Source organism: Microplitis demolitor, chromosome 8 (assembly GCF_026212275.2).
Source record: "Microplitis demolitor isolate Queensland-Clemson2020A chromosome 8, iyMicDemo2.1a, whole genome shotgun sequence".
Lineage (NCBI taxonomy): Eukaryota > Metazoa > Arthropoda > Insecta > Hymenoptera > Braconidae > Microplitis > Microplitis demolitor.
The window spans coordinates 5,485,580-5,509,756 of record NC_068552.1 but is presented as its reverse complement, the minus strand read 5'-3'; the positions used below and the strand labels follow the sequence as shown (position 1 = coordinate 5,509,756).

The 24,177-nt window shown below is 31.1% G+C and overlaps 1 protein-coding gene across 1 annotated transcript; it reads right to left on the bottom strand.

Moving 5' to 3' along the window:
• Positions 1-8,728: 8,728 nt before the first annotated feature.
• LOC128668453 (uncharacterized) lies at positions 8,729-9,569 on the bottom strand. Its single transcript, XM_053741520.1, has 2 exons — positions 9,522-9,569; positions 8,729-9,436 (listed from the first exon to the last, which is right to left on the bottom strand). The coding sequence occupies exons 1-2, from the start codon at positions 9,567-9,569 to the stop codon at positions 8,729-8,731; spliced, it is 756 nt and encodes a 251-aa protein (XP_053597495.1).
• Between the last annotated feature and the right edge of the window lie 14,608 nt (positions 9,570-24,177).

Here is a 24,177-nt window from a genome sequence, read left to right as displayed (position 1 = left end):
GTGGATATTTTTTTTACCAGCTACACATGTAACAACCCCTTCCTTATAACCTTGTTCATAATAAGCGTAATATTTTTTTTGTTTATCATAGCATTTGGGATGAAATTTATTTATAAGTTTCGTTTCTATAATCACTTTCTTACGATCAATGATCATACATGCCCATGATTGGGGTGTTATCTTATCACGATTATTAAGCAATTATTGTTGTTTATAAATTACGTTAAGTAATTTACATATCATTTTGATAATAGGTTATACGAAAAATAAAATTTTGTTAATTAGATTATAACATGTTCATATTTATATATACTTTAATAATTACCATCACTTGCGTCCATATTGACACGAATTCGGATAATTTAAAAAATTTAATTGTTTAAAATACACGTATAATAATCATTTAATGTTAAAAGAAAGCCAACATGTACGCACAAGCACGTTACATAATAAAAGGACGCTGAAATGACGCGACCAATTTCTTACAAGTGAAGAATGTTCTAGAAGATTCTAAAGTTCTCGGCACACACGGGAAACTCACTGTATCTAGCATGGGTAAATACCATGTTGATAAATTAGGAATCAGTTGAGTTAGCTGCACCTCAAATGAATTTAACGCTCTGTTGTGCTTAATTTGATAAGCAAAAAAAATAATAACAATTAAACTTTTACTTTCTGACGCACCATAAAGAAACAAATATTATTACTGAATAAATATTTATATAAAACCTTAAAAAATAATTATAGAAGTGTATAAATTACACGTAAAATATACTAGTTCTTTATAGCTCAATCATTACTAGTAATTCTATAGTTAAATTTGATTGTTTATAGAGTTTTTAATTTTTCAATATTTAAACTTACAAGAAAATAGAAGAAAAAATATTGTTTCCAATTTTGTGGAATAATATTTGGAATACCGGTTAGTATAAAATTAAGCATGTTTATTAACCATACATAAATATTAAATTTATAAATTTAAAATTTATAATATAACCATCAATCTACCTATCATGAGTGTGAATGTATCAGAAATCAGACAAATTAAAAGTTATTGATAAATTGAGTAAATAATTAATAGAATTAAATTAAAAAAAAATGCGTATTTCATAAATCTGACAATTTATACGTGCATTTTTTTGTTAATATAATTTTTGAAATTATTTACTCTATTTATTTTTCGTTTTTATTTGTCTGATGTCTGCTACATTCACAATCATTACCTATCCATCTTTGTGTCTACACATATATTTATCTATATTTATATATTTGGATGTTTAAAAAAAAAAAAAATTTTATTTTTTATGGTGTCCAAAAATTGAAAGTATAACTAAAAATAAAAATTTTGGTACCAATCCGCACTCTTGATAGTAATATTAAGGTTTGCCTCAATTCATTTTTCTATTGTCCACTTAGATAACACGAAAAATTTTTTTTTTTTTTTTTAGAATTTTCTAGCTCCCAAACAAATTGACGGACTTTTGTGCCCAGTAAATATTTTTGTAGGAAATTTCACGCTCTACAAAAAAGTTAGTCATCATTTTTTTATAAATCCCACTGTTCAAAAGTTATATAAGTTTCAAAACTATTTTCGAGATCTTTTTATTTTTCCGGCGAAAATATCAGTCTTATCAAAAAATGTAGTGAGTACATTTTGTAGATAGTTTTATTCCTTGCAAATTATTATGAACAATGTTTTTCGAAATTCCGCATTATTGCCAAGTTATTTTTACTTCAATGTCAAGCTCTTAAAAAATTAGATTTCTAATTGATTTTAAGAGCTTGACATTGAAATGAAAATAACTTTTGAACAATGTGGAATTTCGAAAAACTTTATCTGTAATAATTTGTAAGGGATAAAATTCCCTAAAAAAATGTTTTTATGACATTTTTTGATAAGACTAATACTTTAGCCGGAAAAGTTAAAAAATTCCAAAATTTACTATAAATTTCACTTGAAGCTTAAATAACTTTCGAACAGTGGGATTTATCAAAAAATGATATGTGACTTTTTCGTAGAGCGTTTAATTTCCTAGAAAACATTTACTGGGTACAAAAATCCGTCAATTAGTTTGGGAGCTAGAAGATTCTAAAAAAAAAAAAAAATTTTTTTCTAGTTTGTATTTGTAGTTACACTTTCAATTGTTGGGCATCATAAAAAAATGAATGTTTTTTTTATTTTGAAACACCCTAATATATATACAAGTTTTTAACATCCAATTTTTTCATTTGCGGTTTTCTATTTTCTATTTAAAATCTTTATTTGTTTGTTACTGAATTACTTATCATTTTATATTAATAGATTATGATATTTAATAAATGTCACTATTATAAATTGCAGATAGAAGAAATGTCTTACAAAAAAGCCGCAGCACGGACACGAAACAGAAGGTGAATAATCAATGTGTGTTGAATGTCTACAAAAGAAAAAATTAAAAAAAAAATGAGGGGTCGAAAATTCTTAGAATAACAAATCTAACGGTCTGAAGGCATTTATGTTTGATTATTACTTATTGCAAAGAATTAAATTCTCAATAATTTTTTTTTATAAATATTAAAAACAATTTATGTTATACAATAGTAATAAATTCAAAAAAAGTTTTAAACTAACGAAATAAATTTGAATAAGCTTGAAAATAAAAATTAATTTCGAAGAAAAATCAAATACATATAATTTTGTTATATATTTAATAAACAATATTTTTTAAGTTTATACAACTTCATTTTCTCGGTTGAAACCTTTTTTCAAATAAATTATAATTGTAGGACTTTAACTATCTCAAAAGATAAATAAAAAAAATTAATTTAATTTTTTGAATGTCGGAACTGATCAATGATAAATATTTTTCAATCACTTCAATTCGTTCCCAAAGTAGTTTAGCAACTAGTGTCAAAGAAAAATGTTTGTAGATCAAAAAATTTGCCACTAAAATGTATAATTATTCATCGTTGTTGACAACAGTTATATACATAAAACTAAAATATAAATCTCAATTATTCCTAATACAATGGTTCTATATGAAAACAATAGACACAGACTAGTATACCTATAATTAAATCTACTTATATTTAATTCATAAAACTTGATTACATTTAGTTCCTTGTAATATAATTAATTTCTGTTGATTTCATAGACTAACAACCCTGTCAGTGGAAGTGATTCAGTTAGTATGGACGTTGACGAGAATCAAGATGAAGCTGATGAAGTAAATAAAGAATATAAACAATCGAGTGGAGATTATGAAATCTTCGATGAAGACGACAGCGACGTTTGTAAAGATTATGAAGTGCTCAGTCATCATCATCATCATCATCATCATCATCATCATCATCATCATCATCATCATCATCATCATCATCATCATCATCATCATCATCATCATCATCATCATCATCATCATCATCATCATCATCATCATCATCATCATCATCATCATCATCATCATCATCATCATCATCATCATCATCATCATCATCATCATCATCATCATCATCATCATCATCATCATCATCATCATCATCATCATCATCATCATCATCATCATCATCATCATCATCATCATCATCATCATCATCATCATCATCATCATCATCATCATCATCATCATCATCATCATCATCATCATCATCATCATCATCATCATCATCATCATCATCATCATCATCATCATCATCATCATCATCATCATCATCATCATCATCATCATCATCATCATCATCATCATCATCATCATCATCATCATCATCATCATCATCATCATCATCATCATCATCATCATCATCATCATCATCATCATCATCATCATCATCATCATCATCATCATCATCATCATCATCATCATCATCATCATCATCATCATCATCATCATCATCATCATCATCATCATCATCATCATCATCATCATCATCATCATCATCATCATCATCATCATCATCATCATCATCATCATCATCATCATCATCATCATCATCATCATCATCATCATCATCATCATCATCATCATCATCATCATCATCATCATCATCATCATCATCATCATCATCATCATCATCATCATCATCATCATCATCATCATCATCATCATCATCATCATCATCATCATCATCATCATCATCATCATCATCATCATCATCATCATCATCATCATCATCATCATCATCATCATCATCATCATCATCATCATCATCATCATCATCATCATCATCATCATCATCATCATCATCATCATCATCATCATCATCATCATCATCATCATCATCATCATCATCATCATCATCATCATCATCATCATCATCATCATCATCATCATCATCATCATCATCATCATCATCATCATCATCATCATCATCATCATCATCATCATCATCATCATCATCATCATCATCATCATCATCATCATCATCATCATCATCATCATCATCATCATCATCATCATCATCATCATCATCATCATCATCATCATCATCATCATCATCATCATCATCATCATCATCATCATCATCATCATCATCATCATCATCATCATCATCATCATCATCATCATCATCATCATCATCATCATCATCATCATCATCATCATCATCATCATCATCATCATCATCATCATCATCATCATCATCATCATCATCATCATCATCATCATCATCATCATCATCATCATCATCATCATCATCATCATCATCATCATCATCATCATCATCATCATCATCATCATCATCATCATCATCATCATCATCATCATCATCATCATCATCATCATCATCATCATCATCATCATCATCATCATCATCATCATCATCATCATCATCATCATCATCATCATCATCATCATCATCATCATCATCATCATCATCATCATCATCATCATCATCATCATCATCATCATCATCATCATCATCATCATCATCATCATCATCATCATCATCATCATCATCATCATCATCATCATCATCATCATCATCATCATCATCATCATCATCATCATCATCATCATCATCATCATCATCATCATCATCATCATCATCATCATCATCATCATCATCATCATCATCATCATCACCATCATCATCATCATCATCATCATCATCATCACCATCATCATCATCATCATCATCATCATCATCATCATCATCATCATCATCATCATCATCATCATCATCATCATCATCATCATCATCATCATCATCATCATCATCATCATCATCACCATCATCATCATCATCATCATCATCATCATCATCATCATCATCATCAAGATCGAAAAATAATTACACTTGCTTATTGTGTCATTATTCGATCGAGCCAGGCTGAATTTTATAATAATTGTAAATAACAAAATAATACCGCTACACGATATGAAAATATCGGCTTAGTACCTTTATCAATTTACAACTGAACTGAATTTAAATATAAGATAAACCGCTGTTAACAAAATAATACTGCTACACGATAGGATATCGGCCTAGTACCTTTTATTAAGGACGGTTACTTATTGCTTTAGTAGATAGGCTAAGAGAGTTCTGGATCAGTCAGGGCAAGATGGGCATGATCTGTTGACGGTTACTTATTGCTTTAGTAGATAGGCTAAGAGAGTTCTGGATCAGTCAGGGCAAGATGGGCATGATCTGTTGTACCGACGGATTGTAATATACCAGCTGTTGGTGTTTTTTTTACCGGCTGAGGGTACCTTATTGACTATTGATAACATGTTGGCTGCTGGTGTGCTTATCTAGGACCTTTTGACATCATTTTGATGATAATTGGGCTTATCTGGGACCTTTTTGACATCATTTTGATGCTAATTGACATTATTTGTCTTTCTACCGTCTGAGCTCACTCTTGAGCTTATCTAGGACCCTTTTGAGCTCGTGTTATGATAGATGGTGCCTTGTGTATATTTTGAGTGGGAAATTTTGAAAAAAATATATACAATTTTTAATAATGTACAATTTATGTAAAATTATGTACAATTTCATTAATGACTAGAATGAGTTCTCGGAATGCCTATCAGGTTAAAGGTTCTGGCATCATGTTTGTGCTTAACCCCAGAGCTGACACTAGCGTTGCCTACTCTGATTAATGCAATATGTACACGTAAATGTTTGATTTGAAGTTTTATATATTGAAACTGGGGGATGTTAAGGTACATGCAAGAAGCATACAAGAGCATGCCATCTAGTGGTATATTTACTCTCCCCTCTTTTTTGCTGATGGTGACGTCATCAGGCAAGTCTGAACTGGTTTTTTCTAACTGTGTCGTAACATTTCTTAACTGCGCAATAGAATGTTCAAGATGATGACGTCATCCGACAAGTCTGAACTTGTTTTGGGCCTAGAGTGGGGATACTGAGCTGAGCGTTGAGCTCACGAGCTCGCAGCAGTCAGTCTAAGGTTAATCGCAAAGGTTATGAACAAACCTGTCATGAAATCACATTTGTATTAACTAAGTTATTGTTTAAAGCTAACAAACCGCAATAATAATGGACTCAATAATTTATTTGTGGGTTTTAAGATGCCTGATGGCAGATTTGTGATAAAAGAACTTTGTGCTACTGATATTTATGATAAAGTGGGTACATATGGTCTTGCACGATGTGAACATTGGTTGTTTGAACCACCTTTGGATCAAGTTGATGTTGCTGTGATGCAGAAAAGTGTTGATCATCACAAGCATCACCATTCAATATCATGGATAGCCGGATTCCTACAATATGAATTATTGAAAGACTTTCTGGAAATTATGGTCAAACATACACGATACTTTTACGTACAAGGTGACCAGAAGAAGAAATGGTTTGAAGATCTTATTGACCCGGCTGTACCAATTATCGATTTAGAAAAACTGAAATTTTTCTCACTCTATCAAAAGAATGATTTCTTGAAATATCAATGTCCATACTATTGTTATGTCCGCCGCTTAAATTTAAATTGATTATCCGGGATTTCTCCCTTTGGTAGCGATAGAAAAATTTAGACGAGCGATTTGGAGGTTGCGGACAACATTAAAGAATACGAGGAAGAGGTATCTTCCTATAATTTATTATTTATGGTGGATCTTTTACTTCGAAATAAGAACCCAAACGTCTCCGAAGAGACTGGTGATATGGTGTTGAACCAGTTATCTTATGAAAGAATAGAATTTCGAATCTTTCACCTACCTTTCGACTTTTTTATTTCTGATTTAGTTACAATACACTTGTACACTGAATCCTTTACACTAATTTTTAACAATTGATATTTTTAAGATTATTGATTATCTCCGGAAATTTATAAGATTTCTATTTTATATTTAATGCGTCCTTTTTACACACCCGAGAGGTGATTTTATGCGCAAAATAACTCAGACCGAGATGGAATCGCAAATACACGTGATATGCGTCACTATTTCAATCGGACCGGAAGTTTCTATTAATCTGTGAGGATTTTTAATAGATAAAGAAGTCGATTATTGCTTTTTCAACGCCTAAGCGGAATCCTGCAATAATTGACTGCTAAAAGATGTCAATTTAGAATGCCTTATTGATTATTCAACGCCGAAGCGGATTCCTGCAATAAGGTTTAAATAGAAAAATATTAAAGATCCTCTTATTGATTTTTCGACGCCTGGGACGGAATCCTGCAATAAGAGTGCACGAAAGTTCGACGTTCGAATATTCGCGGACTGTAAGTTAGAAGAACCGACTAGCCCAGAGCTATAGGTGCTCAGGCTTTTCATAAACTTTGTTTTGGTGACTTATGGGGAATGTTTAATTATTGTCATTGGTGGAAAGTGACGACAGTTTATTAATTGTTTGTAAAACTTATTGCAGTTATCCTCCCACTATTCTTTTGTCGCATAAAAAGGTGGGCGAAGCTGAAGCTGCGTTTTCGCGCGCTTTTGAAAAGAAGAGCTCTGTAATAATTATTTTAACTAATTACTGAAATAAAAAAAAAATTAATTGGACATAACACTATGCCTATCACTTGAAGAAATTGAATACTTCATGTGCATTTCAAAATTTCCAAGAGTTCAAGAGATGGTTCTGGCATTTTTATGGAATTCAACCAACATACGAAAAATCAGTTCAGATCTTCAATCAATTGGGGAATCTATTTTATATGGATGATCGAGACATCGCATGCTTTGATGATACATTTATCCTTGAAAATGCAGCCCAGCAAATTGATTTCGTTTGGCACAAACTACCAGAAGAATTAAATAATAATGAAAAATTGATTGGCTATCAAAGGTGTCGGGATCATTATATATTCCATGATGATATTCCTGATAGCTTTGCATATCCATTCAAAAAAGATTGCTCTAACTGTATATTTTTAGGTTAAGAGAAAAAAAAATATATTTTATGTAAGACTAAATATATATTTTGAGGTTATGTAAAACTAAAATGTACATTTTAGATTAAGAAAAAAATATCTATAGTTTATTATGTATTTGAGATTGTGTGAAATGAAAAAAATATTTCAGGTTATGTAAGACTTAAATGTATATTTTAGGTTATAAATAATAAAAAACGATGTATATCAATATAAAAAAAGTTTATTCATTTATAAATGTAAGTTTTTTAATTAATACAGGTTCAATAATTATATTTAATTTATTAATTCTTTGTTTAAATCGCTCTCGATCTCTTGCTGCTTGTTCCCATTCGCCTCTTCTTGCTTGCTCGTGTGCAAATCTCCATACATACATGTAATGTATGGTGGGCGTTGGATTAAATTTAACAGTCTTCATATTAGTTTTCGTACGATGCTGCTTATAGGATTATACTCGACTATACGATCATGTATAATGAGACAATAAGCTGATGTCTGCGCAGGAAATTGATTTGTAGATTTAAATTCCAGACGAATGTCCACTGGTCCAGATTTTATCGATTCGTTTTGTTTCGAGCAATCGATAACATACAGTGGTGCTTGTTCCAAAAATTTTTTCTTCGTCAACAGTGGCTCAAGTTCTTTGTTGTAGTATGAAATTTGGAAATTTATATACATATCATACAACAGAGCATATTGATTGTTTGCAATGTTGAGGTTTAAATTCCTATAAGGATAACTCTGAGAGTTTAAAAATAATTTTATATCTCTGATGTTGCAGTGATCAAATACGCTGGCGTTTTTAGTTGCATCATTTTTTCTTGCTGTTTGAAATCCAAGTAACACGAAACGTGGTTTCTCGAGCTGCGTAGATGTTTTGACAGCCCAAATGTGCTTCGAAGTATTAGGTAATAGTAGATACTCGTACAGCTCCCAAGCTCGGAAACTGATTGAGATAGCTGGATCACTTGTAATATAATTTAAAGCTTCAATTTTTTGTTTATCAGCCATAGTCACATATGGTACAATCCACTCGATTTTTTGCAGCATAATTTTAACAGCTCCAGTATGAGCTCCAGCAGCAGGTGTAGCAACAACGTAGGCATTCAAATCAGCATTTGACTAAAATTAATTCATGCTTTGCATTGATGACAACTTTATGGTCATCTTCAACAAATCCAAGCAGGAGACTCAGTGGTATAGATACATCAAAGTAGCCATTGTCATTGTGTAATTTGTTGACAGCTTCATCCATAATTCAGTCTGAGTTCTCGAGTGTATTTTGTTGAGCTGGACTCAGTGATGTATATCCTTTCATGAGACTTGTGATGCCGACATTTTTATGAAGATCAATCTCAACATCATTGAGCTCGTAGCGTATTTCTTCAAACATATGACATACTGTCATGTTTACCATCTGAGTAGTTGCACTTACAGCTGTACCATCAGACTTTGTGAATTTTCCGTACACATGCAGTGTACTTTTACTTGGAAGTAGACACAAATCTTGATGTTGAACGGCAATTCTTATTTCATTGCTGCTGTTAAATGTTGATGAAGCATACGGGAGATGAGCATGTGCTTCGTGGTGTGCAATCGACTCATCAAAAATGATTAGTCGTTGAATATTTAAGATTTCTGCCGCCATGGTCGTGTACACGTCAAACAACAAAAATAAATTTTTATTTTCTTAATTTTCCACGTAATTTTAGTCCTAGGCTCTGTAGAAACTGTGCGTTCTGATGTGTTAACACCTTGTGAGGTACTCGGTGACTGATGTTGCTCGACCAGATGGCTGTCGTTTTATACCCAGCACCACTTTTTGTCTCATACACGACACCCATTATTTGATAGACTTTATATGCAGTCTTATGGTTATCGTCTCACCTCTAAAATTAGCCAGTTTTCCGTCTTGATCAACAATTCTCAGTCTGAGATTTTGTATTGCTTGTACGGTGATCGGCAGATAAATGACGTGAGATGGCAATTCAACAATCTTATATTCTGGTGGTACACTTTGAAAAAATTCATGAAAAGTGTGAACTTTGTGCTCATTTATATAAGCACCTGATGTGATGTTGCACTCAACCCTCAGAGCATTGAGTTTTAATATCTTCACTGGTAAATCTGATAAGTGAGTTTTATGTGGTGCTAGCTTTCGATTTGCAAATCCCGGTAGTTCACCAATAGAATCTTGAGGTGTAAAATTTACAAATTGATCACATTTAATTTCACTTCTCAATTCATTATTATTGGCTCTTATGCTGATGCTAAGTCTTTGTAATTTCTTTTGAATGTATTTTTCAATGTCAGTCATTTCGTAACTTCCTGTTGGTATTATCAAGACTCTCTCTTCAACAGTTTCATATTTTCCAGCTTCTATATTTTCACTCATTGTATTATCTTTAGTTACTGAGACATTGTTATTAAACTTTGTAATTATTGCTACATTTCTTTTAGTTTTTTTTTTCTTGACTATTTTTTTCTCATCAACATTATTTTTATCATTTGTATCAATTTTTTCGATATCAATATTATCCACAGGATAAGAGACATAGAATTTATTAGCACCATCATCAATATTAGGTATTGAATTAGATGTTAATAACTCTACAAGTCCCAGGACATAATTTTTATTTGGTGATAATTCAATTGGAGGGAAGTAGTTGGCCTCCAACACGGATGTAGATCCCGTTAACGTTAATGTGAATGACTCAGCCATGACTGATGTGTAGTACACAGAGTCACATCAGTTTATAGTTGTCCAATGAGAAATTTGAGACACAAATGTCCACACATAATTGTATCAAAATCCTGATATCTTTTGTGATTATATTTTACGTTACTAACATCGAGATATTCCACAAGATCTTGCGGTGGTTGTAAATTACCAAAACTGTCAAAGTAAACAACTTTATCATTGTTTTTCTTGTAAGCAACCCAATGAGTACCAGGTCCAAGTTTATCATCAAGATTAATAATAGCTGATTAATTTTTTCTTGGCCCAGTTTCAGGTAAATCATTTCTCATAAAAACATCACGAAAGTTTGGAATTTTTAGAGCTTTAGCGTATTTCAGTAAATCGATGTTTGTGAGTGCTCGATCTGGTAGCTCTACTTGTTTTTTGACTTGCATCCTCTGCCTGCTGGATATGGTCTCAAGTATAAGCCCATACCATGTCTGTAAGGTCTCAAGTATAAACCTTTACCCATGGATATTTGTTCCATTTTCAAATTATGTCGTTTGCTCTCCTCTAATCGATTTTTAGCAGCACTTGCATCATTCACAGCTTTTGCTATACTAGCTGCACCTCCAGCCAAAGCTCCTGTTGCACTCAGGCCGGCAAAAAGTGGTATTAAAAATGGTAGTACACCACCAACTTTAGATGTGTCACGATATTTAAATATCGCGGCAGTCTTACATCAGGCTGGTGAGCAACAGATGGCAGCACACGCTGCTCACACGTCTCTCCGTTCACTAATATTGTGATTATTTTGTTTATGTTTGACATTTTATTTTTATTATTACACTGCTCGTACTTAATTAATTTATTAGGTGAAAACTGCGCTGAAATCAGCAAAAAATTACTGATTAGGTTGAGTTTGCAAGTATATTTTATGAGGCTGGGAGATCATTACTCATTTTATTTATATGCTTGTAGTTATTGTGGTTGGTCGGCGCATGCGCGGCGACGCAACAGTTGTCATCATTAAATTTATTATATTATAGATGAAATTTATAAATATCATGCATACATTATTAACTGGTTTGGTAATTTAAAGTACTGTTAATTAGTAATATAAGGAGTAATTGGGCATTTGACGTCGGGAATTAGCGAAGTTACACAATTGACATCGGGTACGTTGTCGTTGGTAGTATTTGGAATTAACATACGACAGAGATAGTTCTCCAGTGGAATAAAATGAGATGCAGATATACAATATGGCCGGCCGAGGTGCCGGCATGAAATTCACGTGCTGCCGTGGTCAGACGTGGATCAACAATTGCACAAGCAGGGTGTGTGCCTGTTGCTAATATAATTCTTTTGGTTGCGCCACTTGAGTTTTGGCTAGATATATATATATATATATATATATGTATATATATATATATATATATATATATCAATTAATTTTGGCTATTATTGCTAATTTGCCTGGATAATTGCGGAGGTGTAATTATCACGGATTGTGGTATCAACGTGATCTTGTTCGTTTCTTTGAGTGCATCAACGATTGTAAGTATCTTTGAGTTAATTTATTGGCGTGTAACTTTGCATTCCCGCGTTGGTGGCCATTTGCAAGCGTGTAAATATCACGTAGTTGACGATTATTCATTGCTAGCATTATTACACTTTGATTACAGGCATATGATACAATTAGTAGTGATCGAGCCCAGTGGATGATTAAATTGTAGTCGCAATCATTTATTATTATTTGAACAACGAATATTTATTGTGAAGAAATATTTTGCTATTATTATTATTTTATGTCACGTGATGACAATCATATGCGACTGGGTCTCGATAGCCTGATATTTATATATATATATATATATATATATATATATATATATATATATATATATATATATATATATATATATATATATATGGCTACATTACACAGCATTGATTAATAATAATTCTAGTTATAAATTATTATTTATTTGAGTATTATTTATGAATTATTATTGATACGATTTATGAGTTATTACTAATCTGAGTTATGAAATATTAGGAATTTGCGTATTGATTAACAATAATTTGAGTTATAAATTATTATTTGTTGGAGTATTATTTATGAATCATTATTGATTTGATTTATAAATTATTATTAATCTGAGTCAGGAAATATTATTTATTTGAGTATTGATTATGGATTATTAATTTGCGTATTGATTATTATTAATTTGAGGTATTAATTATTGTTAATTTGAATTATTATTATATTCAATTTGAGTTTGATTCATCAAGTATTATTTAATTATCACGTGAGAGTGATCAAGGTATAAATACAAGTCATAAGTATTATACCCAATAGGTGATATTTATTTTATTATTTGTGTCCAAATACTATTATTTTGAAATACCGTAAATTCACCAGTGAAATGTACTGGGAGGTGTTACTGGAAATAATTTAAATGAATTTACGTATATTCACGTGCAATTGAAATATTAATTATTACCATATGTGCGTTGGTTTTCCAAGACATTTATTGTTTATGCATTATTATTATTGTTTGAATTAATTTAATATACGCATATTATTATTATTATTATTATTGTTTTGTCAGTGAGCTATTATTATTTTTCAATTATTCTTTATGTGAATATGTGATATACGTGCTTAACTAATTAATTAATTGAGAATTAAAAAACAAATGGTCATCAACCCGGTATTTATTTAATTTTATTATTTTAATTACTGCTATCTTTTCTTGCTATCCTAATTCCTAAAATCTGAAATCGCTATCCTGTTATTTATTTTATTTTCATTTTCATTTTTCTCCGTTGTGTTATTTCGAGTTAATTTGTTCGTGGGGCACACGAACTGGCGCCCAACTAGGTTGTCTAACCCAGCCTGAGCAGAGCAGCTAGTCCAGGGAGATTCAGGATATCTCCAGGTGGGACATTTGTTTTCTGGTTTTATTTTATTTTTTCAGTTTTTTTTCAACCAACAGAGAGCCATAACGGCTATTGAGCGCCAACCACACTTCGCCGTGGGACGCGTGAAATAGTAGAGAACGTTATACATGGTACTGGTAAAATTCGTGGCAGCCTGATATTTTTTTTCCCACCAGATTTTTTAACTGCCTGACAAGCTCCTTTTAACGCTGTTTTGATTGGAACACCTCCTAGAGTCATGGACTTTTTAGCAGCTGTGACAACTTGTCTTAGTGCTACTTGTTTCTTTACACTGGTCTTTCTCTTGCTAGTCTTTCTCTTGCTAGTTTTTCTCTTGCTAGACTTTCTCTTGCCAGCTGTTCTCTTCTTCAACCCCATACCGAATCTTTTTTTCATCTTCATGATTTTATTTACACTCCACGCAGCAGCTTTTTCACCAATACCAGCGTCTTTTGCTTGATAACTTTGCCACGCCTTCTCAGCAAGTATTTGATCAGCCTCGTGACGTGCCGCCAAATTTTCACGATTATACGAGTATGCGATATCGTGTTGTTTACACGCAGCATCAAGAGGATTAATTCCAGGATCTCCACGAGCTAATCTCTTGGCAAGCTTTGTGCCTGGTCCACAGTACTGGTATCCAGGTATATGTAGTTCAAATGGTAGCTTATTGATTATACTGTTTAAGAAACCTCTACCACTGGTCTCTACACGTCTGCTCTCTATAGTAGCAGCATCATGGCCAACTTAAAATGATATAAATCCTGGTACTTATAGCTCGCTGAGTGAGTTAATGTTGTGATCGCAAACTATCAACATGGAGTTTAAAAGTCAAGAGGCCAAGTTGCCAGTAATAAATTTTGATCAAATTGTTCAAGGTACGGGGGTGAAAAAAGTCAAGAGACACGGTGCTTTATTGCCAAACAGTGTTCGTGCTATATTTTGTGGTCCATCAAATTGTGGAAGAACAAATGCTCTGCTTTCACTCATCATGCACCCCAACGGCTTGAGATTTGATAATATTTATCTCTACTCAAAATCTCTGAACCAGCCGAAATATAAATTTTTAGAATCTCTACTTAAACCAATAGAAGGTATTGAATTCTTTTCATTCAACGAGCACGAAGAAGTACTGATACCAGAAGATGTGAAACCAAACTCATTGATGATATTTGATGATGTCGCTTGTGAAAAACAAGATCATATCAGAGCATACTTTTGTATGGGTCGACATAAAGATGTTGACAGTTTTTATCTCTGTCAGACTTATACACGTATCCCTAAACATTTGATACGCGACAATGCAAATTTTATAGTTTTCTTTCGTCAAGATGAGATGAACTTGAAACATGTGTATGATGATCATGTAAATACTGACATGTCATACAATTTATTCAAAGACTCGTGTTCAGCATGCTGGAATGGTAAATATGGTTTTGTAGTGATTGACAAAGATAGTGAGCTGAATAGTGGAAGATATAGAAAAGGATTTAACTGTTTTATTAGTATAAATCAACTTGTACATGATGAATAGTAATCAGAGATTAAGTGAACTCTAAGGCATCAACATGAAGACTGAGGAACTTTCAAAGCAACGAGATGTCTTACATCAGATATTTCAGGCTAGTGATGCTATCCGACGGAAGCACAGAATGCTCAAGTTGGGTAAAGACACAGCTGAGAAGACGATGGGTGAAATGTTCAAGCCTATTGTTACACCTCTGCAGAGTTTAGTTGAATCATCTAAAATCAAACAAGAAGTCAAAGAAGAAGTTAAAAAAAATAATTCAACGGCGAATAATGATACAGAATTTGATGATGCAAGTAATTATAATAGTATTATCTCTGAAGATGGAAGCAGAACTCTGGAAGAAACACAAATATCCCCTGCTGCATCAAGTACCTCTGCTGAGTCAACTAGCAGTGAAATAAAGTCTTATTTGTCTAAAGTGTATAAAAAAAGTAGAGATATGGATCTAAGATATGGTGTCCGTCGATGTTACAATGATTTTTACATTGGTGATTCTGAAATAACTTTTGATGATACTGAAATTAATATAAAAAATAAAAATTACTCAGTGACTCCTGGTTTATTGAAATTATTATTTTAAAAATCACCTGATGTTTCAAAAGTCACGCAGAATGATAAAAATGAATATCTTCACATTATAAAGATGACAAATACTCATAGAAAAAATTATAAGCCAGGTGGTAGTTTTTATGAAGACTCTACAGTCAAGTACAATAATTATATTGCTGATTTTCTTGCTAAAAATGCAAACTTATCAAGAGGTAAAGGATTACCTGATTTTATGATTGCGAAAAAGAAAAAAGCACGTATGGATTATGTCTACTGGGATGATCCAAATGAACTAGTCAGCCGTCTTCGTTTACTTATGGTATCTCAAGCAGCTGGAAATCCAAGTCACACCAATGAAATCATGTCAATCATCGAAGAGCTACGAGAAGCAGGAATTATTTATTAGCAACCACTGCGTCAAATTTATGTCATTTACTGGCGGACTGTTGAAGTGAAAGGAGCAAAAATGAGTATCGATATTTTTGGACGGTCACTACCAACAGGTGCGGCGATCAGTGGACCATCAGGACCACCTGGACGAGGATTTCAAATAATTGTTGATGGACAGTATGATGTTGAGAGCAAGAGACTGTGTCATGTTGGTAAACCAGCTGAAGACAGTGATGCAGCAACTGTAAAATTTACACGTGATCTTGTACACAAAGAGCTGTCTCTATTGTGTGATAGTATGAGAAATGATCAGTCAGAGATCATTTCACACTTGCACTCTCAAGTGGTAACACTGGATTCTGCTGTGACGCTTTTAAAAAAAGAAAATCAAGAATTAAAAAATATAACAAAACGTATAAAGTCACGAAAAGAATTAATCAATAGAAATACACAGCAAATTAAAGAATTGGAAGCTAGAATTTTTGTTGACAATGGAGGACAAAAAATCAGTAATAGCGTATGAGCTGCACAGACCAGCACGAAGAAATTATCAACGTCGTCATGTTGACATACGAGCACTTGATGAAACTTGGCAAGCTGATCTAGTTGAAATGATTCCTTATGCAACCGTTAATAAAGGAAACAAATATCTGCTGATTGTCATAGATATTTTTTCAAAGTATGCTTGGGCTGTACCGATTAAAAGTAAAAGTAGCAGTGATGTCACTAGTGCAATGAAATCTATATTCCAACAAGGACGTGTACCAAAAAATCTGCATGTTGACCAAGGCAAAGAATTTTATAACAAAGAATTTCAAGAACTTATGAAACGTAAAAACATCAACATGTACTCCACATTCAGCAACTTGAAGGCATCAATATGTGAACGTTTTAATCGAACACTTAAGACTAACATGTGGCGTCAATTCGCCGCTCGTGGCAATTATAAGTGGATTGATATATTGGAAGATTTAGTTCACAAATATAATACTAGAAAACATCGTACTATTAAACTGGAACCTATTGATGTAACTGCTAAAAATAAAAAGCAGATATTTGAAAAAATATACAAACCTCTTCAAACTCAGCGACAAGCACAAAAAAATAAATTCAAAGTTGGAGACAAAGTTCGAATCAGCAAGTACAAACATGTGTTTGAAAAAGGCTACACACCCAACTGGACCACTGAAATTTTTACAATCAAGACAGTAAAGAATACAAATCCAACAATGTACAAGCTTGTAGACTATCAGGATAAGCCAATTGAAGGTGGATTTTATGTTGAAGAACTCAGCAAAGTCAAGCATCCAGATGTCTATCTAGTTGAAAAAATTATAAAAAAAACGTGGAAATAAATTATATGTTAAGTAGCTCGGCTTCGACAGCTCACACAACACCTGGATTGATAAATCAGACCTGTAAAACTTATATTCTAATAATTAAAACCAAATTTTTAATTGTATATACATTTTTTTTATTTTCAAACCTTAAAACTAATTTTACAAAAAAACTTAAAAATAATATTTACATTTTTTATTTAAAGAAGTTCTCTTTTATTTTCAAACTAATTTACATAAGTTCTCTTTTTTTAATTTTACAACTATTTACATAAGTTTTCTTTTTTTTAATTATTATCTCATCGTCATCATCATCATCTACAATTATTTTCTTATTTTTATAGCCCCATGGTAGGGTATCGTGGCTGTCATCAATGAGCTGGCGCTTATCATCAGCCCAACTCAATGCAATTTTATTTTGTGCAATTGTCTTTACATTGTGCTTTTTCGATTTTATTAAATATTGTTTTTTTGTTAGAGTCACATGATTTTCAAGATATTGCATAAAATCATCAAACGTGATTGTCCTCAAAGTAGGACCCTTGACTCCCTTTGCACGTTTTTTAGCTTTTTCAATCTTATAAGTCTTAAATGCATATAATTTCGCCCTGATTCCAGTGAATTCAGTCATGATTTCACCATTATTTTCATCCTTCATTAGACCCAGGACTTTTTTATTAGCTAATGGCATATGATAAACATGATCAACGGGGTAGTCAGAGGTGTCGAACTTTGAGATATCACGTTTGATGATTTTCTAGATATCTGGTACAGTAAAATGATAGATGAGACTGTCTGTGTCTGTGTACATTAACTTCGACTCATCGTTTTTAAAGTTCTTTTTTACATAATTATAATGAAAATCATGAATTAATGTTTTGGATAAATCTAAAATACAAAAGCCTACATCAATAGGTTTATTGAAACAGACTTTAACTTTTCTCATCTCAATAATTACCATATCTTTATCAAACATGGTAATACTATGGAAATTTGGCTTACATATCAATTCTTTGACGCCAAATCTACCCTCTCATTCAGTTTTTAATTGCACATCTTTGTGCTTTCTTACATTTTCCATAGTCTTACCAAATACAGCGTTATTCATCAGTTTATAAACATTTTTTTCAAACTCATTTTTTGCTAATTTTCTACAGTCAGTGTTTTTATCAACATAACTTTTGAGCCAAGGTGATTGTTTAAACTGTAATAGTCTGTGGATTTCTGTAAATTTTAATCCTAATTCAAGACATTGTTTTAAATTTTTGTAATGTATTATATAATTTTTTTTATCATACAAAGTTGTTGATAATTTTGAGTGTTTGGATCCTGGCGGTACAAAGTGATCAGGACACAAAGGCAAGTCCTTGTGAAGCTCATGTGACTCCTCAGGATACTCTCAGTCTACTTTTAATATATATCCTACACTGTCATTATCATTTAAAAATTTATTGACATCATCATCAACATTTTCCACTCACTCAAATGAACCCGTCGGCAGTGACATACTCATTGCTGCACCATACAAGTTATTTACATCATAGTACATTAAATATGATTCAGCTTTGCTTGGATCAAAGTCTTCACCCATGTACCGATTGTTTGCAGCAGCATATCGGTTTGTACACTGAGATACCCCACCTCTGATACCTTTCTCGATAAAAAGTACCATTTCAGGATCAGTAAGAAGCTGAAGTTCCACACCAGTGTATTTTAGCATTGCATCATTAGATAGACCAGGAGCAGTATAGTAGTGTAACAGGTCTAGATTATAAGTTTTGAAGCAGCTTTGTCTAAAATTTTCAAACACATCTGCTAGAAGAAGTACATCAGTTTTAAGATATAAGTCTGAGTACTCTCCTAGTGTGTTGATGTTAAATTTGTTCCAGACTAGCTGAGCAAAAAAATAATCCTCATCAGAGACACTTTCATTTGTTAGCTTTGAGAAGAACGATACTTGATCAGGCAATTGTTTGTCATCAAGTTTGTCAATACTTGAAATATATTCATATGGAAATATGCCTTTGCGCGTAACTAATTTAAATTCATCTGGATCAGGATAGTGAAGTTTCGTTATAAGCTTTTCATCATCACCAAGATATGAAGCTAATTTTTCAAGGCTTGATGCCATAAATCTGAATGAGTCTATGAATCGTAATGTCACTGAAGTATTTTCTATTGATTTTGTAAATGATATATATTTTTCTCTATTTATTGGTAGTAAAGTTACATCACCTTTAATTAATGTAGCTCAACTTTTAATTAAAAAATGTGAATCATAACCGGATAAATTGTGAAAAATTATGGGTATAACATATGACTTTGGATAATTAACATTACAAGATATATGAGCCGGACCGCGATAATTTCCAGTGAAATGACAGTGATCATAACACTTATCTGTATTTGTAGTAATTATTTTTTCGCAAATATGACAAACAGTTGCCTGATCATGTGTCTCTTGCTGCTGTTTGGTGAGTGGTTTCATTGGTATGGGATTCTTTAAATATCCTTCATACTCGATAGCTAATTTTTCTAACTTTAAAATAAACCAATCGATACAAAATTTTGAACGATTTAATTCAAATTTAGATAATTTATTGTCATAACTGCAATGTTGATAGAATGCTACACTGTGTGGAATATGCTTTTGAGTTTCATCATCTCCTTGAGTCGTTTTTATTGTACATTCCAAGTCTGCATACACAACAAACGGTACCGTGTCTTTATATCGGTAGTTTTTGAATTTGAAAATTTGATCTTTCGGAAATGTCGTATGGACTTTATTCATTTTAAAACAATCAGCCTTGTGATTTTCATACGAATAATCATATCTAAAATGATTCAAGCATCTATCACAAAAAATAATTTGTAGTTTGACTTGGAAATTTGAGACTTAACTAGTCGTGAAAGATCTTTGATCAAAGCAAAGTGAAATTTAGGTTGAAAATTTTGAATATCAAAATCTGATATATTTAATTTAATATTCTGCTGTACTATTAAGAGATGAATAACTTTTTTATCAGACTTTATGAGTTTACTTAGATATAAAGGAATTATTGTACTTTTATTGGATTTTTTATTACAAAATTCTGACTCGATACCGTAGACATTAATTGATAAATTATTTAATTTTTCAAATTTCGGGATATCATTTAAAGTGATTGGAAATTTTATACCTTCATATTTTAATATAGAGCTGAAGTGAGGATATGATGTTTTTCTCGCAGGATTAATATTAGCTGGATGTAATGCTGCTACAATGCTCCAGAGAAAACAGTGTTCATCAAAATTTTGAATATTTAATACTGCTTTTTTAGCCTGTATGTCCTTGGGTAGTTTCACAAACGTTGAATCTCCAGCTTGTAGAGGCGCATATCTCGACATTGTAATGATTAAACTGTGGATTTCAGTTAAACTCCACCCAGAATCCTTTTGATTGAATTCCTCGACTTTCTTCAATAATTTATCGTTGACGTGATCTTTATACCAAGTAGCAAGAGATGTTGCGGGTGAAATTTCTCGACTCTTTGTGTTGAATGACTTTGTTTCTTCAATCACATTCTCAGCTTTTACATTTCTGAATTTACAAATTAATTCAACATTCACTCTAAGCCCAGCAACATCTCTGAGCATATTTTCAACTTTTTCAATAATAACGTCTTCAGCATCATCAAGAAAAGTACGAAGATCTGTGTGAGCTTGATTCACCACACATCCAGATTTAATGTTATTTGTGAATGCGTTTTCAAGATCTTGCCACTTGATGAGACGTCGGTTTGCACGCAAGTCACCACCAGTTACTTCTCCACTTAATTGTGCAAATTGATCTGCATACCAGTACAAAAGTACAATATTTGCTCGTACACTTCTTCTGACTTGAACATTTATTTGCGGATCTAGCAAGATCTCATTGAAGTAATCAATTGTATCAGCGCAGACTTGATAACACTTTTGACAATGTTCTTCAGCTAATGGCTGATCATGTAAATCATTCAATGATTTAATTATTGAATCTACTGGAAGCTGAAGCGCCGCAATAAAATCGTTTTGTGCCATTTTTTAAAAGTTCATCTCTAAAGTCACTGTTTATATTTACACTTGAAATTGTCTGTCACTAGTAATGTTTATTAAGTAGTTTTTATATCAATTAATTAGTTTAGTAAAAAATAAATTTAAAAAAAATCGCTAAGATTGTTCATTTAAAAATTTATCACTAAAACTATTTATATATTGTTCAAATAACTACTTAGAAATTGTTTATCACTACACTAGGATTATATATAAATTAATAAATTTTTAAAACATCACTACGATTTTCATTTAAAAGTTTGTCTCTAAAATTATTTATATATTGTTTAAATAAAGATTGAAAAATTGTTCATTAAAAATTTTTTTGTTATAAAAGATTAAAGATTTAATTGAACACGAGAAAATTGTAATTGATTTAGATGACTTTCAATGTCCCTCGCTAAAAAATTTGAAATTATTGAACAATGATTTTTGTAAATATCATTGCCAATTGAATAGCAATAATAATTATTATTCATGTGCACTTAAAAATGTAAAAATGTTAAAAAATTGGTTTATAAACACCCAATAAAAATTCAAATTTGATTTAATAATACTTGAATTTTTTATTTTTTAACCTTTAATAAAATTAATAGATTAAGTTAATTATAATTTATAAAAATATGTGATAAATAAAAAATAATTAGTTTCATTTTCAATATGTTTTTAAGTTTGAGATAAAAAAAATATTTTCAGGTATGTATAATTTTTGAATTTAAAATTTTTACCGCCAAGAGTAATAATATTTTTTAAATATGATGCTTAATTTCTAAGAAATTTTTAAGTTTTTTTTCAAACAAATTGTTTAATTGACTTTTATAAAAAATATTTGTCAGGTATGTATAATTATTAAATTTTTATTATCATAAGTTTACTTTCTTCAAATTTCAAATTTTTACCACCAAGGGTATAATTCTTTAATATTTTTTAAATATGTTGATTAATTTTTAATATATTCAAAGTTTAAAACAAATTGCCTAATTGATTTGAAGAAACGAATATTTGTCAGGCATGTATAATTATTAAATTTAAAATTTTTACTTTCATAAGTTTAATTTATTGGAATTTAAAAATTTGACCACCATTATCGATCACTAGTATTAATGTGTGATATTAGTCTATCTCGGTAGAGGTCGCTTCGGTAGATATAACCCTTTCCCGCGCGTAAATTACAATTCATTTTTATTTTATTTATTTTTTGAAATATTAATAATTTTTTAATTTACAATTCTAGAATTAAAAATAATATTGTCTAATAAAATTATATAATTAAAAAAATTTGTGATAAAACATTATCAAAAAAATTTTTTTTTTTTTTTAACGAGTTTACTTGGTTTTGAATTTTTTTCCGCGCATTATTCTTATGCAGCAATTTTATATTAATTAAAATGATGATTATTGTCAGAACTGATCAATTTGAAAATTAAGTATGCTCGTGATCACTGTTTTTATTTAATGAACGCCGATAATTATTTAATTATATTTCTTATAAAATGTAAATATAGCGGCATGTTCAAGCACGTGGTAACTTAACTGACCACAATCAACACCTCTGACGTCAGAATTCCATTGGTTATTTAAATTCTTCTCTCTCACACACATAGGTATCATATGGGGTGGTATACTTTTTAAGAAGTTTGGACAAACGAACTTAAGTTTTTTGTTTGTGACGTCGTAATTTATTGTGATCATAGGCATCAAGCGTACATATTATTACTGTGGCAATATTTTTACTATTGTAAGTATCTTTTTAATCATAATTAATCACTTTCTTTATCATTATTATTTAGAAAATTAAGAAAAAATTTTTTTAAATATATTTTTTATAAAATAAAGTGGTGATGAATTAAAATGAAGTGGTAGTCAATTAAAAAAAAAAAAATTTTTTATAAAACGATATTTGAATGACATCTTCATTTTCTTTAACAGTGAAATACAAAATTAATTTAAAAAAAATATAAATTTGTGGATATATTTTACTGTTGTTACAATTTTTAGCATATATATATATATATATATATATATATATATATATATATATATATATATATATATATATATATTTGATTTGTTCTATTATTTATCTGATATATTTTTTCTTTTTAGATGGGTAACGGAATTAGTTATAATTTGATTTTTCCTATCCAATGGGGATTATTACAGAATAATAACCATATGCACGATTTGGTAAATCAATTAAGAAATTTGATTTTGGGTGGCGAATATTTTGATGGTGCGTTTCTTATTATCAATGGAATAGGTACGATTCTAACAATGCGACACAACCATTTAGAATGGTGGTTTAAAATTCCGGGAGACTTAGTGCCTACACGGGAAAAATATATTTTTACAAATAATT